Source organism: Rhinolophus hipposideros, assembly GCF_964194185.1.
Source record: "Rhinolophus hipposideros genome assembly, chromosome: 13".
NCBI lineage: Eukaryota > Metazoa > Chordata > Mammalia > Chiroptera > Rhinolophidae > Rhinolophus > Rhinolophus hipposideros.
In genome coordinates this window covers 12,641,344-12,661,239 of record NC_138059.1, presented here as the reverse complement: position 1 = coordinate 12,661,239, position 19,896 = coordinate 12,641,344, and the positions used below count along the sequence as shown (strand labels likewise).

Sequence of the window (19,896 nt, the reverse complement as noted above, 5' to 3'; positions counted from 1 at the left end):
GAGGTAGAGGTCCAACCTCATTCTTTCACATGTAGATATCCAATTTTCTCAGCACCATTAGTTGAAGAGACTATTTTTTTCCCTCATTGAATGGTCTTTGGACCACTGTCAAAATGGATATATAGATTTGTTTCTGGACTCTCAATTCTATTTCATTGGTCTGTATGTCTACCCTTTCCGGCAGTACCAATTTTATCAGAGTAGATTTGTGTAAGTTTTGGAATATGGAATTGTGAGTCTTCCAACTTTCTCTTCTTTTTCAAGATTGTTTCATCTATTCAAGGTCCCTTGCAATTCCATTATGAATTCAGGGGTGACTTTCTCATTTCAGAAAAGAAAGCCATTGAGATTTTAATAGGTATCTCACTGAATTTGTAGATTGCTTTGGGGAATATTGCTATTTTAACATTGTCTTCCAATCCATGAATAAGGATGTCTTTCTATTTGTTTAGGTTTTAATTTCTTTCAGCAACATTTTGTACTTACCAGTGTACAAGTCTTGCACCTCCTTGGTTAAATTTATTCCTAGGGGTTTATTGTCTTAGATGCTATTATAAATAAGATTGCTTTCTTAATTTCCTTTTTGTATTGTTTATTGCTAGTGTATAGAAATACAACTGATTTTTATGTGTTCATCTATATTGTAACTTTGCCGAATTCGTTTATTAGTTTTAACAGATTTTTTGTGATTCTTTAGGATTTTCTACATATAAGATTGTCACCTGTGAATAGTTTTACTTCTTCCTTTCCAATTGAGATGCATCTAATTTCTTTTTCTTGCCTAATTACTATACATTGACTGCACTTTTAAACAAAAATGAGAAACATTCCAGATTTACTATTTCAGCATAGTTTTGAAATGTAGACATAGGAATGTAGACATATTACTTCCCATATCTATAGACAGCATGTCATGAAAAGGACAGGAAGCACATTAGTCTTTGTAGCTAAAAAACATACCATATAAACAATCCAGTGTCAACAGCATTATAAATTATAAACAGTAATAAAACAAATTTTTGTACTGAATTATCTTTAGGATATTTTAAAATAATGAAGAAATAGAAACAAATTTGAGAAGCAATTTTCACCTTTAAAATTTATTACAGAAACTATACATACAAAATGAAATCCTAGTTATAAAAGATGCATCTGGTATAAGTATAATAAACTTCAACAAAATGAGTATATATGTGTATGTGTGAACCCAGGAATATACACATACTTAAATGTTTTCCGTGACTGGCACTGCTTTATGTATTGCATAAGATAGTATCTACTAACGTATCTGAATTACTGGTTTTTAGAAAGCTTTAAATACAATGTGCAGATAAATCCACAAAAGGCAGTTCAACTTTGAAACTGTATTAGAATCCAGAATCTCTCATGAGATCTTTATCCCCTATTCATTTTGAAAGTTTCTAACAGAAGCTGTTTTACAAACTCATATTAGAAAGTATCCTTAAAAAACGACAACAACAACAACAACAAAAAAAAACAAAAAACAAAATGCATGGCAGTGAATGGTTTTATTGCTTTAAGAAAGAAGAAATGTATTTTTGGTATCATTCATACAAAATTTATAATACTTATATAATTGTATATAAAAGGTATCTATAGAATATAACCTAAACACAAATTTAGAAGGATATAAACAGTTTTCAAATATAAAAACTTTGTGCTATTAAAAAGCTGTTTAACACAGTAGTTCTAACACATTTGTTGTGTGTAGAATCATAAAAGTTAACTAAAAATATTTGTTAACCCAAACTAGAATTAGAAAAATGTTTACCTAAAAAGCATTAATTTTGACATTCAAGTACAGAATAGTCAAGGGTCCTCCAGCAATTCATGACTTGAACACTGGCTTTTAAGTGACCAGGCAGGGGAAGCTAAAGGCAGGTGGGAGATGGGCACTGAAGAAAACAAAGGCAACAAAAAGGATGGCAAAGAAACATGGTTAAGTTTCTAGTCTGATACAATGAACTATTCACAGCAAGGATAAAAGTGCTTAAAACAAAAAGTGTCAATGTCACTAACTACTCTTAAGTGCCATAAAACATTAGTTATCAAATTAACTTTTTTATTAAGAGTTGGCCACACTTCAACTGCTGATGTGTCATAGCATTATTACTACAGTGCCTTGTTCAAATCCCCAGTATTTATCAGTTATCTCTGTAATTTATCTTACACGTGTACATAAATACCAAAAAACTTTAAATATTTTTATTTACTATTTTAATCTCATCCTTAAAGAAGCAGGATTTCATCTTGCATCACTTATGTGGATAAGACAAAGGTGAATTAAATAGAAACAGAATATAAAGAATATGTGATACCATGATATCATGATCTGGAACAACTGAAGTTTTCTACCTCTTGCTCCATTTTCTAGATAAAGGGTAGAAACAAAAAATATTAAGTTTCAATATGGAAAAAGCTAAAGAAACATTACTGTATTGCTGTTTTTCCCCCAGTAAATAACCTTAAGGATTTATTACCTATGTATATGTCTCACAATGAAAACAGAAACTTGGTTCAGTATTTAAGACTATCATATAAACTGATATCACTGACAGGACTTCACTGTTTAAATCCCTTTGAAATGAGTCTAAGATGTGTTCATCTTACGATAAATTCAAATAGTTATAATCAAGGCAGTGGTATGCCTGTAGATATTAACATTTTATATTTTGTAGGTACTAGTATTACGTATATTATACTCTGTAGGACTACACAGTATACTTCAGTAGGTATACTGAATACTATATATTACTAGTAAGCATATAACAGGTGCCAGTAATATTTATATTGTACTATGTATCATCCAGTATCTATTTTTTTTAATTTTCCCAATATCTATTTTTAAAAGTAAGTATTCTACTGCCCATTGTAAAGCAAGATTAAAACAAACAGGTCTATCTTAAGTCTACATTAAAAGGAGCTACATACCTTCATTAATATACATACACACAAAATAAAGATTCTTCATTGTTTACTCATATTATAGTTCCACTGTTTATTAAAGAAACATAAACTAGTGGCTCAATTTAAAAAAGTGTGGAATTCAATTGTACCATAATCCATAATGCACATATTAAACAATGGTTTTAAAAATTTTTTATAATATCAGTTAATTTCTTATATAGATTAGTTTACCTGAATAAGCATTGTTTTGTCATAGTCTCTGCGATGCTGATAAATACACTGGCTAATTACTGCATATAAATTTTCCAACTGAAAAACATTGTACTGTTGACTCTTTTTAACAACAGTCTTCAACAGATTCTAAAAGAAAACATGAGTGTTTACATAAGTGAGAGATAAATTCTCTAAGATATTTTAATTTAGAAGATTTGGGGAATTTTTAGCACATAAACCAGAGAGAGGGCAGACCAAACCATTTGATGAGACATGGCAGCCTCCGATAGCGGCTCTAGCATTTTGCTGCAGTCAACTTTCTTACCATTCTAAGTCTCTGCCCTGGGTAACTCCCAACCTAAAAACTATAGCTGAAGAGGTTGTCAATTTCAATTCTAGCCATAAGTTTCTATTGACAAAGAAATAATCTCAAACTAGATTAATAGGAAAAAAAAGCAACGTTTTAACAGAGTATTTTATGGCACTGTAAGTACATTACAACTAACTCTGTTATGTGAAACAAAAAACGTACATAAATGGTGAACTATCTCACCACTTCATCATGGTCCTTTTTCTTATGAAAAGGATTTTCAATCTGCTCAGTGTTTTTTCTTTCTTTTTTTTTTTTTTAATTTTTTTTTTTTTTAAATTTTATTGGGGTGACAATTGTTAGTAAATTTACATAGATTTCAGGTGTACAATTCTGTATTACATCGTCTATAAATCCCATTGTGTGCTCAGTGTTTTTTCTCATGACTGAAACGGACTCACTGGATTTCTATGATTCTTCTTCAAGTCTGGCCCTACTAAGATACACCATTACCTCATAGTTAACAAAACATGCCATCATGGCTAAATAAAAACTAACTAAAATAGTTATAGGTAATGGTCATAAAAATAATGTATGAGATCAATGATGTAGGCAAGTCTTGCAACTATATCAAGGCACTAGCCACCTCCCACCACCGCCTTTATGGAAGGTACTCTACACCAAGCTTCTTTCATAAAAGATCATTATTCACTGCACGCCAAATTGATAAATGCACTATTGCAGTCTTTTGGTGGGTGATGCTACTAATCTGTGCAATGAAAGCATTACAATTTCAATTTACATACTTTTAATCGCTCATGGTCCACAACAAGTGAGGGTGTAGGCTGAGAAAGAATAGCCATAGCCTTTTCAACACTAATGAGCTGCTGTTGTTCTACTTGGGAACGTCTTGCTCGAGTCATTCGCAGAACACACATTTCTAGAATGAATAATTCATGTTATTATTTGATTTACAGATATTATAATGCCTAAAATAAATATTAGGCAGATTAAATAGCAGGACATATTTACTAAGACACAAATACCAATTCTGGCTTATTGACCTTGCTGTTATATTCAGATTCTGCCACTAAACATACCCAAAAATTAAGGATAGCTGAGAAGTATTTCTCAAATTGAGTATTTCAGGGGATCCTCAACAGGTTAGACTGTCTTTTACTTAGGCATAAGACCCATAGAATTTAAGAGTCAGAAGGGACCTCAGTAGTCTAGGAGTTGCCAACAGTCATCCACAGACCAAATCTGGCCTACCGTTACAAACAGTTTTATTAGAACACAACCATACCCATCTTACATATGCGTGTCAATGTGGCTTTTCTGGCAGGGTTGAGCAATTGTGACAGAAATTGTATGGCTAAATATTTAGTATCTGGCCCTTTACGGAAAAAGTTTGCCTATCCCTAATCTAGAACAATCTACTCACTGACAGATGAGAAAAAGGAGGACAAGAGAGATGAAGAGACTTTTCTAAGGTCAACACACCTGATTTTTGTTAAGAGCCTGGACAAGAATCTCCTGATATGTAAACGAGAACCTGTACCACTACATAGTGTGCTGTGCCACTAAATATAAATGATAAAGAAAATGATACCACTAAATGACAAAGGAAAAGTAAAACAACTCTGAACCCAAACAAAGCATAAATTATATAGTCAGAGGATTAACATTTAAAATACCCACACTGGAAAGGCTATATCCTAGTCCATTCTGCTATGATTACTCAAACACATTGAAACTCATTTCAAAGAAGTCCTTGAAGATTTACCTATAGCATATAAGCCACTAAAGAAAACAAGTGTCATTAACTTAGTCAATATCTGTTTTAGATCAAAATAAATTTTTAACCCTGTTACCATTCTTTTTGCTTTGTAAGACTAAATAAATAATGTCTGCCTTTTCCAAAGACCAAACAAATTTACTGCCAAAGGTCCAGGAAGATCCAGATGGAAGACAACTCTAAATGAAAAAGCTTTGGAAGCAGCAATATCATTAGAACATAAATAATCTTGGACTTATCCTACAATATGGATAAAGGAATGGTAGGGGTGAGTAATATTTGTTCTATATTACTCAGCAAGAATCACAGGAAACTGCCCATCTTGCTTAAAAATGAGAAGGTATCCTGCCAGCTTTTCAAAACTGTAGAGCCAAGCACTTTGTTACATGCTTTATATGAATTATTTTATTCATTCCTCAAAATATCTCATTACCCTACAACTAATCGTCCCAATTTTACAGAAGAGAAAACTGAGGCTGGTAGGTCAAGAACCTTACCCAAGGTCACAAGCTACTCAGTAGTGGACTAGGGGCTCAAATCTGATGGGTCTGATGCCATAGTGTTTTTAACAACAGTGATTTACTAGCTCAAGTTATTAAGAAAATGCCATCTTTCCTAATTGACACCAGCAATATTAAAGACAAGGAAAAAGGAATAAATTGAGATGGTAATTAGTCACTTAAGAACTTTAATTAAAACATCTTTTAAAAACCGGAAGTTGTTTGAGAAAGACTTACCTTTTGCTTCATCAGAAACATCCATTATCTGAGAGCTTAAAGCATCTCCATTGCAAGCAATCTTATCTTTCCTGAATTCTGTACATGCTGTAGTCTTCCTACATTCCTCGAGTTCATTCTCAATAGTGGAAATATTTGAATTATTACTTCCCAATTCTATTCTGCCTTCAGAGGCATTCTGCTGCCTCTCATTTTCTTCCATTGAAGACTCCCCTGTGTTTCCGGTTTCATTGTGGTCTACATTTGTATCGTGATTTTCCTCTATGTCCATCTCAATTTTGTCATCTGTGGTATTTTGGCTATCATCTTTTGTCTGTGAAATCCTCCTTCGTTTTGTTATGGTGCCTAAGTACCACCTTGACTTTCTGCGGATTTTTCTCTTCAATTGAGCTTCAGAGAATTTAAAGAAACAGGAAAAAAGAACATTCAACAAGTTTCTAAAGCCCAAGTAAGTGGGGGGAAAAAAATAACTCCTGAGCTATAAGAGGACAGTGCGTTTGAGAAGCCATGGTAGTTATGAATAGATGGAATATAGAAACAAAAGTATAGCACTATAAGAAGGTAGAGAAGTGGGCAATGACGTGTCATTCTGAGTTTGAATTTAACCTTGAATAATTTTTTAATTTTAAGTAATTTTAAGTAAGTAATTTTACTTACTTACTTGTGTAATTTTAAGTAAGGCAACGTATGATCTGTCCAATGTGCACATTACAAAGAACACTGTGGCAGTAGGAGGAGGAATGAAATAGAGAAAGGGCAAGATTAAAAATGGCCCACACTTACTAAGTGCCTACCATATTAACGGGGGCTCTTCTAAGTCCTTTACATGTACTAACTCACTAAAATGTCACTTGAACCTGATCAGGTTTGTTACCACTATGAACGTCACTTTACAAATGAAGAAACTAAGGTATGCCAAGATTAAACATTCTACCTAGACTAGACACAGTACAACCAAACCGCAATATTACGTTTGGGAGATTTATCCATACTGTTAATATGTAGTTGAAGTTTAATCATTCTTACTGCTGTATATAAATAACCCACATTTTTTCATTCTATTGTTGATGGGCATTTCGGTTGCTCCCAGTGTTGGGCTATTATGAATATTTGTTCTATGAGCATTCTTGTATGTCCCTTTGATGAGCATAATGTATGCAATCCTGCTGGGTATATAACTAGGAGTGGATTGTTGTAAGGGACTCATCTTTCATGTCCTCAATTTTCATATGTATATGTATATATGTATATATGTGTGTGTATATATATATGAGAATATATATATATATTTGCTTAAAGTTGATTTGACTGAGACCATTCTGGTGGTTCCCAGCTGACTCTTACCATTTTTATAAAAGTAGGGCTTACTCTATCTGTCTCAGATCAATTACCCCAGGAGGGACAAACCTACAGTACAGTAAGGAAAGGTTCCAACACAAGCAAAACATACACGCGCGCGCGCACACACACACACTAAAAATGTCTGTTTAAAAGCACTGGATGTCTAATAAGGCATTGAGGAATCACGACACCAGATCTGGTAAAACAAATGAATAGCTAAGAAGAGAGGCTAAGAGGCTTAGAGGCAGAGAGTTTGACATTCATAGGCTTAAAGAACAAAAAATAGAACTCAGAGCCTGCCAAGAAAGGGAGATCTTGGGAAAACCCACAGGCTTTGGGTTGTACCCTGTGAAGCTATACTCTAAGAATAAGGAGGAACAGGAAATAGACCAGGATTTATAAGAAATGCAAATCAGTTTCAAATTAAGTCAAGCCACAATTAGATGAAAGTGAACTGGAATTGCAAGTGGTGTAGCATTACAAATCTGGATTTATTTCAAGAATGCAAAGTTGCCTTAATATTAACAAAATCAATGTAATTCGCTACATCAATATAAAGGAAACTGAGGAAGAAAGTAAATGGCATTAGAAGATAGTAAAGGTTACAATTTCATAAGTAAAAATTACTCAAGCAAACTTACCAGGAGTGCTGCAAGCCACAGGAGTATTGGGCATCTTTAGCTTTTCATTCTGCTCTGGATCTGATCTTTTATCGGCAGCAGGAGTGGAATTTTGCTTTGGCATCACATGGTAATAAGATGGAGCGTATTTGGAGGAGCTACAACCTTATAAATAGACATATCAAACATCAAATCAAATGTCCAGATTTAAAAATTACCTGAAGGATTAGAAGGACTCACATTATAGAAAAAGAAGCATCTTTTCCTGATACCAAATAATTTTCCTACCTCTCTTCTTTCTAGATTCCTGAATTTCTTCACAAAGCTGTTCAAAGTCTTCATCAAGTTCTTCTTTAATTATTGCATAGGCAGTATCTCTTAAAGCACAGGCTCTGTGCCTAATACGACGATCTGAGAAATGAATACAGGATTTTAAATTTTCTCTTTTTAATAATTTACCAAAAACAAACTGAACATTTTGGGCTAAGACTTTAGCCATTACAATTCCTTTGTTAGTTTTATCACAATAGTAAAAGTTACTAAAACAGTGTTATTCTGTTTTTGGTGCTAATCTAATTTTCTGGACATCTGATTTAAGATAGTAGACTAATGCCAAACAATTTTATTGCTATGTCCTATCCAGATCCCTTTGAAATATCAGATAAAATTATAAGACTCAAGCAATAGCAAGACTAAACAGCACAATGACAACAAAAACAGAAAGGAAGGCTATTAGTGTCATTAGTGAACCAGAATGTAAAAGGGATTTTGGAAGAGACAGAGAGAATGCTACTGCATGGACAGAGAAATCAAACAAAAACAGTGAAAGAGCAGTCCCACACAGGAAACACTGCAAAAAAATTCTAAACTGAGTCCACGTACTGTAGACTGAAATATGCTAAGGCAGAAGGTGGCTAGTAAGTGAATACAAGATTGACTAAATGGCTGGGTGAGTCCCTGTCATAGGCAGCAGGCTGCAATATTCACACCCACGTTGTTTTTGACAGCAATAGCTACAATATTAGAAGGGATATTGGAGGGGGCTTCTAACGTTATCTGGGCCTAAAGAAAAGCAGCGCAAAGTCAAAGCTCTGGTTTCCAAAGTGCAGTAGCCTTAGAATCACCTAGGAACTTATTAGAAATGCAAATTCTCAGGCCCTACCATAGGTCTACAGAATCAGAAACCCTGGAGATGAAGCCCAGCAATCTGTATCTGTTAATAAGTCCTTTAAGAGATTCTAATGCTTGCTAAAATTTGACCACCACTGGTCCAAAATCATTTCAGGCTATCACCTGGACAGAAAAAGCAGCAGATGATTGCAATGAAACAGAAAAGGTCCTCTGCCTCTAGGGTAAATGCTTCCTTCTTTCTAAAATTAAGGGGTATTCCCAGCTTGGAAGCCTGTTTCCCACTGCTTACCTCCAGAACTATGAACTATATAGGGAAAAGCCTAGGGAAGGTGGGACAGAAGACTAGGAGGGCGACACAGTGAGCTTTTTAACTGCTGAAGAAACTCAGTAGGTCCCTATGCTAATCAATCTAATTTACAAGCACTACCGGTAAGAACAGAAAGCTAATGTGCTGGTGGAGAGTTTATGCAGGAAACAGATGATTAAAAATACATTATTAGTCAGAAAGAGAAAGACAAGTACCATATGATCTCACTTATATATGGAATCTAAAGAAAAGACTATGTGAATGAACTAATCAGAGACAGTTTTGGGGACGCAGAGAAAAAACCGAGAGTGGTTAGATGGGTGTGTGGGGGGGGTTGGGGATAAGGGGAAAGGTGAAGGGATTTGGAAGCAGCTGGTAACCACAAGATGGCCTCAGGGTTTTTTTTGAAAATTAATTTGGGGAAGGTATTCTATAATGTTGTAAAGATTTTGTTGGGTATCCGATGGACATGCGTCCTATTTGGGAGACCACCTCAGGGATACTGTGGACACCTGATCATGGCATTGTACACCAGAAGCTAAACATTAATGAATGCCAACTATAATTTTATATATATAATGTGATGGTTCAGTGTGAGGTCGGAGGGATAGTGGATGGGGGGAGGGGGGCTCACAGTGTGAGGGATATAAATGATGAACGTCTAAGTATTACCTTGTTTTATACACCTGAAACTAATAAATAAATAAATTAATAAAAAAAAATACATTATTATCCACTGAAAGTTTTAAGGACACTGCATCCATAAAAACAAGAATAGGAAGCTAGAAAAAAGAAGCACCTGAGAAAAATATTTTTGGAAATAAGTTTATATGAAATCTGTAGGTATTTGAATACATCATTATATATGAACAAATCTATAATTCAAAAAAACCCTGTACTTTATAAATTTTATTTATTAAAAGACTGGGTGAAGGTGGAATGGGTATATACATAGAAAATGTCTGGAAAGACACTCCCAAACTTAGTGTCTACCTTTCAAAAAAGGAAATGGGGGGCTTAGTTTTTAAAACATTATTATTAGCAAGTATTACACTGCATTACTTTTATAATAAAAATTGTAATGGTCTTAACCAAGAAAATCCTTTCAAACCTATTTTAGTGCAAAGAGTATTTATTTTTCCACTCTGAGAAAGAGCATTGATATACGAAGGAAACAAGCTAAGTTGTTATGCAATGTGGTGTCTCACTAGAGGATATATTGTGTAGGAAACACAAGGATTTTGGAGTGAAAGAAACCTACATTAAAATTATGCTTTTGCCACTTCCTGGCAGTATGACCTTGAAGAGTTTTCACCTCTCTAAACTTGTAATGGAAATGAGAAGTACATGGCATGGTGGATGTAACATGTTTATAATACAGCATCTGACATAAACCAACCCTCACCAAGTGTCAGCAACCCCGAAGAAAACTCACTAATGCTCACCGCCAGGATCTCTATCTGGATTGTATTCTAAAGCGTTACTGCAGATTAGATCAATATCACTCAAGTAGTCTTTCACAGTCAGATACTTGTGGAGATCAATTTTACTGATTACCGATGAAAGGTCCATTGGTTGCTTTATTACAGTGGCATAATCAGGAACCTAAAATTCAAGCAAATGACCAAATCACTAAATTAACTCTGAACATAAAAACATTTCAGTCAAGTTTCTTTGCCAGGCAATAAAGAAGAGAGAATAAGTACATAAGAGATAATGATAATACATTAATATGAAACCTTTGATTGGTTTACCTATTTAAACTGGTTTTATTTTACATTAATTCCTATTCTTGGACAACTGTATTTCAGGAATATCCTATAGCTCTTTCCTCAACCAAACACCACCCATCTTTCAAGGTCAATTTAAGACCTCATTCTCCAGCTTACTTTGTGTAGGTAAGAATAATAACATGTAGCGTTCAGACAGTCTCAAATTGCTTCTAGAATATTGAGCAGACAAAGTTAGTTGTCTATTCTCTTGCAGGAAAGGAAAACGCCTTAGATTGCTCTTGAAGACTCTATTTGGTACATTTCCACACAGAGAAAACAATGTAGACAGACAACCACATAAACTATTCAAATATTCTCTACTTTTGAAGCATTAGAGTTTAACACATTTGATCCAAAGATTAAATTAATACCTCATCAGGGTCAACAGGTTTAGTAAATATTCTGAATCGCTTGTCAATAGCAAGCCTATGTGTAACATTTCTTAAAAAAATCCTCAGTTCTCTAAATGTATCTTCTTCTTGTTCTTCTAGCCGTTTTACTTCTTCCGCTGTCAACAGTCTTGGCTCGGGTGGTGGTGCTACTGGGAGAACCTCCAAGGCCTGCAAAACTTCACATAAATGGAAGATTTTAGTTACTACTCTCCCATCGTATCAAGTGTGACAAATGATTCAGTGCACACAGTAGCCAGGCTTTCAGGGGTTATTCTCCGTACATCTACCAGGAATCAGAGGATTTCAAATACTAAATTACCATTATCCCTACAACTACACCCTCCTCCCCTAGTAATAAAAGATAACTTGTAATTTGGAATGCTAATTCCTAAGTTGTTACTTCTGTTCTGTTTTAAGATCGTTTAAGAGGCTAGTAAAACTTTTAACATGCATTATTTCCAGGACAAGAATATTCTAAGCGTTAAAAAAAGTTTTCTTTACTAGTTAATTCTTGAACTAATAAAAAATTGTGGTATGTTTCAAATATAACCAAAGTCTAATATTGTGTTAAACAGATATGCACTGAGCACTCATGATAAAAAAAGGAATATGTGTACTGCCCCAATAAGTTGGCAATCTATTATTAAGGGAGTAAGAAAGATAATTATAAAACTGTCATAATGTCATTATTAGTATGAAAAAAGTACAGTGGGTCATAAAGGTAGAAAATTAGTTTTGCCTAGATGTGTGAGGGAAGAAAAAATGAGTTATAATAGAACAAGGAGTTCCTTAGGCAGAGATGGAAGATGGGGACAGAAGCATTACTGACGGACAGCAAGCATAGACAAAATTACGAAAGGGCAGGAATATTTGCATGTGGTTTAAAGATAGACTGGTTTGTAAGGAAAGAGGTGAGGGAAAGGGGAGAACGACAGTGCCAAAAATGGGCTTGAAAAGACAGATTTGGGCTATACTATGAAAGGCCTTGTGTGCTGGAAGAACTTAAAGTCTATTTAATGGGAAACATTTTTAAGCAGTAGAGGTTATCAACCTCATGACTAAGGTTGCCATTAACTGGTATCTTATTCCTACTTTCTCAAAGTTATTATATATAAACTTTGATATAATAACTAACCTGCTTTCTTTTTTGATATAGGAGGCTTAGCAGCTTGCTTTAGAATTAAATCTTCAAAAAATTTTGTCCGTTCTTCTTTACCAGGTAACTTGACATTGAAAATTTCTCCATAATCACGAATAAATAATTCTTGCACCTTAAAAAAGAAAATAAGTGCATTATATATATGAGGTCGAACACTTAAGTTCGTGAACTTTCCCACTATGCGATTACATAGTGGAAATTTCGTGAACTTAACTGTCCAACCTTCGTATGTGTATGTATACACACACGCTATCTATCAATTTATTCAGTGCAACAGTATATTACACACATTTTAATGACAATCTAAATTTGTAATAAAGAAATGATCTTTAAAACAAATCTTTTATATATGCTGAATTTATGTATAACACCATGTATGCAAAAGAATAGAACTACTCGTCTTTAAAACTTAAGACTCTGGTAATTGACGTGGTAATATTTTACTTAAAGGGTTTTTTAGAGATCAATTAACTCACTTTCACAGCCTAAAGTGAGATATGAGAATGAGTGGTTGTTCGGTAAGAATAAAGGCCCAAAAATAACAAGTGTTGGTGAGGAGGTGGAGAGATTAGAACCTTTGTGCTGGTTGAACTATAAATTGGTGCAGCCATTAACATTCAGTTAACATTCACCGTAGAAAACAGTATAGTGGTTCCTCAAAAAGTTAAACACAGAATTACCACGTAACCCAGTATACACTGTGTTTCCCCGAAAATAAGACTGGGTCTTATATTAATTTTTGTTCCAAAAGACACATTAGGTCTTATGTTCAGGCAATGTCATCCTGAAAAATCATGCTAGGGCTTATTTTCCGGTTAGGTCTTATTTTCGGGGCAACACGGTATATCCAAAAGAACTAAACACAAAGACTCAAACAGATACTTGTAAACCAATAATCACAGCAGGATTATTCACAATAGCCAAGAGGTGGAGACAATCCAAACGCCCATCACCAGATGAGTGGATAAACAAAATGTACTTACACACAATAGAGTGTTATTCAGCCTTAAAAAGGAATAAAATTCTAACACATGCTGTAACATAGATGAACCTTGAAAATGTTATGCTAAGTGAAATAAGCCATTCACAAAAGGGCAAATACTATATGACTCCACTTATATGAGCTGCCAAAAAAATGATAAAGGGAAAACACATGCCAAAAAAATGTTTCTAAACAAACCTCTAGACTTTTTCCAGTATTATTAGAGGATAATACTGTTTATTCCTTGTATGATGCTTGTGTACTTTGTTTAGGGTATCTTTGATACAGAGAAGTTTACATTCATAGCTTTTGTATTTTCTACTTTGCAGGGTCTTCCATGCTCCAAGATGATAAAAATGTTTTTCTCCAATACATTATGATATGAACATTTTCTTCCTATTGTCTCAACATCATTTATGAAATAAATCTGTTTTTGCTAATTAATTTACTAAGTTACTATGTATACAAGTCTATTAATGGACTGTATTCCACTATTTTTCCATTCTGACCCAAATTCCAGTTTTAATTACTAGCTTTATGGAATATTTTAATATTTGGTGGGCCAAGAACTTTGTTATTGCTTTTTCAATTTTTATGTTTTGGAAAGTCGAGCACTGTTTTCTTGTACATTAAATTTTAAAATCTACTTCTTTTGTTGGGACTTTTATTGGAATTTGTACCTTTTCCCTTTCTGGTGGCCTGGAAGTTATATGCTGTATTTCTATTCTTTTGTTGTTATATGTTTTAACAGACATATTTGAACTTCTTTTTCAACCAACTGTAAGGTTAATCAACATCTACATAGCAGAAAAAAACCTGAATGTGCTATTACTTCCTTCTCCTTCACTGCCCTTCCTGCCATTTCAAGTTCAGACCAAGAGCAACTTAAGACTGTTTCACATTCCTTAAAAAAATCTTTTTCTATCCTAACTTTGTGACAGTAAGTTTTACTGTTTTCTTTGCTCACTGCTTGATATATGCCATTTTTACAAAATGAAAAATCCAAGAAGAAATAATCCTTTCAGTCAGGGGTTTATGGATAATAGTTTCTTAGGTATTGAATGTTCAAAAATTATCTTTATTTTGCTCTCTAAATGCTAGCTTCGACGGGCAGAAAATTATAGGTTCAAAATTATTTTCCTTCAAAACTTTGAAAATACTGCTCATTTGTCTCCTTAGTAGCCAGTGGTACCAACGAAAAGGTGCAAGCAATTTGATTTTCAGTCTTTTCTAGTAATGTTTTTTCTTTTAGAAGATTTCCTTTGTATTTTTGCATTCTGAAATTTTATCTAGATGCAGGCCTTTTTATGTCTATCAGTTGGTACACAAGGGGCCTTTATAATCTGAAGACTTGGTATTTTTTAATATTAAATCAACGTTTGTCTATTTATTTATTTACTTATTTTAAGGAGGGCACAGCTGACAGTGGCCCATGCAGGGATTGAACTGGCAACCCTGGTGATATTAGCACCATGCTCTAACCAACTAAGCTAATCAGCCACCCCAAGACATGGTATTCTTTAAATCTATGAAATGTTCTTTTACGTGACTATTTTCTCTCCTACATTTCTTTTCGCCCACAAATCCCATTAAATAGATGTTAGACCTGAATCTATCTTGTTTGTTTCCTTTAACTTTTCCCTCACTTTTCAAATCTTTGCCCTTTAGCATTATATATTGCAAGTATTCCTGGTCTCATGATCTTCCACCTTGCTAATTCACTCTTCATCTGTGTCTGCTCCTTTCCAGCCCTACGGTTTTTGGGTTTTTTTTAATGTGAAGGGAGTAACTTATAATGTCTCCAATTGGTTCTTTTTCATTTTTGCTTTGAAATCTGACTGTCCATAGATGCTTTTTTCTGTTTATTCTAGCTTCTATTTCTAGTGATCATGGAAGAAGCTAGCCTATGTTGGAAAAAGAATGTACCTGTCATTTGACTTCTGGACACAGGGGCTTCCCATTCCTCTTGATACTAACAGCCATAGATAAGTCACTACTCTGCTACACTTGGGCCCACCTCCGCTGCTCTAGCTGAGGAGAAACAACTCTGCTGACTACGGTTTGGCCTGGCCAGAAGTGAAGAAAGCCAAGTACCCCAAAGTCATCCAAAGGCTCTTTCAATTCCTTCCTAGCACTAACCCAGAGCTAGAAATCACTCTCATCTTTCCAAACAGTCCTTTCATGCACATGCTTTAAAATGTGGTTACCCCCATCAATCTAACCCCCACTGTTTTGTCTTTCATGGATTCACGAACATTTCTAACCCACCGATGACATTCTTTCTCATTTTCCCATACTGCTCTGAGTTGTTGGGGTGCACTTATTTTTGGCCTATATGTTCATGTATATAGGAACTCTGAAGTTTTGAGACAGACAAATTTAATGTAGCTAACAATGGTACTCCCAGTATTTCTCACATATTATATAGTCCATTGCTACTCTATAAACGGTTATTACTGAATCATTAAAGGCTATATAAGGCTCAAAGTAGACTTGCTTATTTGCATCCATATAAACTAGATTATTCATTTTTTTTTAAAAATGGGCAAAATCTGGTCCTGGTTCTGTGCCCATTTCACCATACTCTACAGTGTGGTACGGGGAGACACTTTACCTAGTTTATAATTATATGCTTAGGAAATATCAGCCTAAGAAAACAGAGAAGCTATCCTTTAAAAACAATCTTTAAGTACAGAATTACCACATTCTTGATACAGTTATCCCATATTAAACTGATTATAGTTTTTCAACCTCCTGATATCAATATAAAAAAGTTCAGCTTAGTTTCTCTTGTTACCAAGAGTATAAGCTTATTATCTGTTTCAAATTCAAAGTGATTAACAAAGTTTTAATTGATAGTGAGTACAATAAGCCAATGGTGTAATGTGGCTACTAAACAGCAATTCTTTTTCACTCTGTTAATCAGAGCACTGCTGGAGTACTTAATTCATTCTGGGTACAGCCTTTCAAAAAGCATATAAAGAGAAAGACATTCAGGAGAGTGACTAGAATTTTGAAGAAACTGAAACTGTGTAATGTGTGGCAGACTCACTATTGTCGCAGTCCACGTTCTCTTTTTGGTGTGTGCGTACCCCGCTATATTGTATTTCCTGTCTCCCTTGCAATGAGAGAGAGCTGTGACTGAGTTTTAGCAAACAGAATGTGAAAGGAAATAATATACATCACTTTCAGAACAGGCACATGAATGGGCCACTCTTTTCAGCTGGACAGAATGTAAGCAACCTGGAAAGCCATGTCATGAAAACGAGAAAGCTCTCTCAGATCCAGTGTCTAAATGACTGCATGAGGGAGGGTAGATCTGTCAATCTAGTCACCAGCCTAGTATTGTTAACTGAGCAAGAAATAAACTTCTATTGTGTTAATAACCCCAAGGAATATACCATAACAGAAAAAAAAATGTTCAGTGTGAAGAAGGCTGGGACAGAATGAGGAGATAGAAATAAACATAAAAGAATGTTCAATAATACAAAGAGTTGTCATGATGAAGATAGATTGGACCTGGGAAACAAATGAAAATTAAGAAAGGGAAACCTCTCAAAATTAGCTAATTTTTAAGGAGCTGGAGCTAACAAACTGAATAGTGAAGAAAGTGTTTCAACAAAGGTGAGATATCCACATAAAGGAGAGACTATAAAGGAAAGTCCAGAACTAAATTAGAACTCTTAAGGACTCTTCCAACCCTAAAAGTCTGTAATATATACAGCAGATCCTCAAATAACAGTGTTTTACTCAACATCGTTTTGTTGTAACACTGATGAGATGGCCTAGGAACTTAACTCTTGTTTATATCAATTAGCCTGTGGTAAAGTTGGTTTTGTTATACGAAGTTGGACAATTAAGTTCGCGAACTCATCCTAGAAAAAGTGCTAAATCCCTCATTGCTGAATATCACTACGGTCACCTTCAAAACATTCCCCTTGGGAAGCTATGCACTGACGCAAGCGCCTAGTCCACCCTTAAAAGCAATTTTGGAAAAACTTTTTCTGGAATGGCCATCAGAGCTGTCATATTACCCTTGATGTCCTGAATGTCATCAAAATGTCTTTCTTTCAATATTTCCTTTATCTCCAAGTAAAGAAAGAAGTCATTGGGGGCCAGATCAGGTGAGTAGGGAGGGTGTTCCAATACAGTTATTTGTTTACTGGCTAAAAACTCCCTCACAGACAGTGCCGTGTGAGCTGGTGCATTGTCATGATACAAGAGCCATGAATTGGTGAAAAGTTCAGGTTGTCTAACTTTTTCCCGCAGCCTTTTCAGCACTTCCAAATAGTAAACTTGGTTAAGTGTTTGTCCAGTTGGAACAAATTTGTAATGAATAATCCCTCTGATATCAGAAAAGGTTAGGAACATAATTGCAACAAATTCGTGAACATAATTGTCAGACCTCACCTCATGTACTGTTTAGCCTAGTCACAGAACCTATCAACATTAATTGAGGACTTACTGTATTTAATGTTAATTTCCCAGTTTATTTAACTATCAGTTGAATAATTCACAATCAACTATTAAAACAAAGTCATCAGTACATAATCTGGTCCTTGGATAACTCCTTGACCTCATTTCCTTCTACCATGCTCTTTACTCATTCTCCTCTATTCACTCTGGCCCTCTTGCTATTTTTCCAACATACCAAACACACTTTTTTTTTTTTTTTTTTTTTTTGCTCTGCTGCCCTTGCTTTTCCTCTCTCAGGAAACTTTGTCCCTCGAATACTCAAATGGGTCAATACATTTCATTTTTCAGGTCTTGACCTTACCAGACTCTTTTGGCACTGCTTAGCTAAATTTTTCTCCATACCAAATAGGTTAGTATTATATATTTACTTATTTTTGCTTTTCCTCCCCCTCAACTAAAATGTAAGCCCTAGGAGGATTCAAATTGCTGTCTATATTGTTCATTGCTATATTCCCAGGGCCTAGAACCATGCCTGGCACAGACTAAGCACTCAATAAATAATTTTTTAACGGAATATTTGAATGTATCTTCTTACCAATGTCCTAAAAACTACAAACCAATGTTGTCAAAGGCATGGAAAAACTTATTAAATCCATTCATTAAAGAAAAACATGGACGCCCACAATATGCTTTTTATATACTCTGGGAATAGAAAGGTGGGGAAAAAAAATCCCTGAGTTCACGTACTTTACATTCTGCTAGGAAAGACAGAGTCATACAAATTAATATTTAATGGCAGGTAGTGATGAAAACAAAGCAGAGAAAGGGAAAAAAAACCAGTGCTGGGCACAGGAGCTATTCCTCTAATTGAGAAACCAATCAGGGAGGCCTGTCTGAGGTGATATCTGAGCAGAGAAGAGACCTGATAAAAATAATGGATCATGCCAGCCAACTATCTAGAAGAGTACTCCAGGCAGAAGCACGAACTTTTGTTTGTTATTGGTATTTGTCTAAATTGGCACCAACCTGAAGGACAGTAATTTGGTACTATCAAAAATTTGTAATGTGAATAACTTTAAGTCACAGTTATTCCACTTTTAGGAATGGGTGCTAGAAACCACATAGTAATGCTCATACGAATTAAAAACCAAGGACGGTCACTGTAGCAGTTTAATAAACTGGGAAACAACCAGAATCCTATGAACAAGGATTTGGATAAATAAATTATGGTACATCAAGACAACGGAAAAAGCCATGTTGTTTTTAAAAGGAATGAAACTTATGTATTAAAAAATACATAAGATATATAAAGTAAATTGCAGAATAGTATGCATCATATAATTTAACTTTTGTAAGAGAAAAAAATTTATAATGCAATCTTACTACACACACACACACACACACACCATCCCGCTTAACAAGCACATATACCAAATAATTAACAATGGTATCGTTGATAAGAAAACTTTTCCTTATCATTTTATTCACTTGTATAGTGTTTGGAATTTGTGTAAGTTCTTATTACTTTGATACAAATAACTTTCCTTTTAAAGTATAGACTCTCCTCCCCCCAAATTACCTCTTCTGGCAGAGAGGAATGGGGTTTGTCAGAAGTTGCAAGTAGTAAAACTGGAGCAAATGAAGGGATATTCTGTAATAATGTGGTAAAAGTGGCTTTGAGTGTTGGTCCAACTATTTCCCACCACAAGTGGATATGAGGAACATATACTATGCTCGGTGCTGTTCTCTTAGCTTCACGAATCATCTAGTAGAGAGAAAAAAAAAAAATC

The 19,896-nt window shown here is 34.7% G+C and overlaps 1 protein-coding gene across 4 annotated transcripts in view; it reads right to left on the bottom strand.

The window, feature by feature from the left end:
- Positions 1–1,075: 1,075 nt before the first annotated feature.
- ATAD2 (ATPase family AAA domain containing 2) overlaps positions 1,076–19,896 on the bottom strand; it is a 56,495-nt gene continuing 37,674 nt past the window's right edge. For 2 of the 4 annotated variants that reach the window (XM_081070935.1, XM_081070938.1), the window contains exons 19-28: positions 19,686–19,871; positions 12,685–12,820; positions 11,529–11,725; positions 10,831–10,990; positions 8,236–8,358; positions 7,969–8,112; positions 5,987–6,376; positions 4,258–4,391; positions 3,160–3,288; positions 1,076–2,391 (exon numbers count right to left, since the gene is read on the bottom strand). In XM_081070935.1, coding sequence (XP_080927061.1) covers positions 2,347–2,391; positions 3,160–3,288; positions 4,258–4,391; positions 5,987–6,376; positions 7,969–8,112; positions 8,236–8,358; positions 10,831–10,990; positions 11,529–11,725; positions 12,685–12,820; positions 19,686–19,871 — 1,644 coding nt within the window. In that variant the 3' untranslated portion in view covers positions 1,076–2,346. The remainder of the gene's footprint in view (positions 2,392–3,159; positions 3,289–4,257; positions 4,392–5,986; positions 6,377–7,968; positions 8,113–8,235; positions 8,359–10,830; positions 10,991–11,528; positions 11,726–12,684; positions 12,821–19,685; positions 19,872–19,896) is intronic. The other 2 variants (XM_081070936.1, XM_081070937.1) reach the window with 2 other exon arrangements.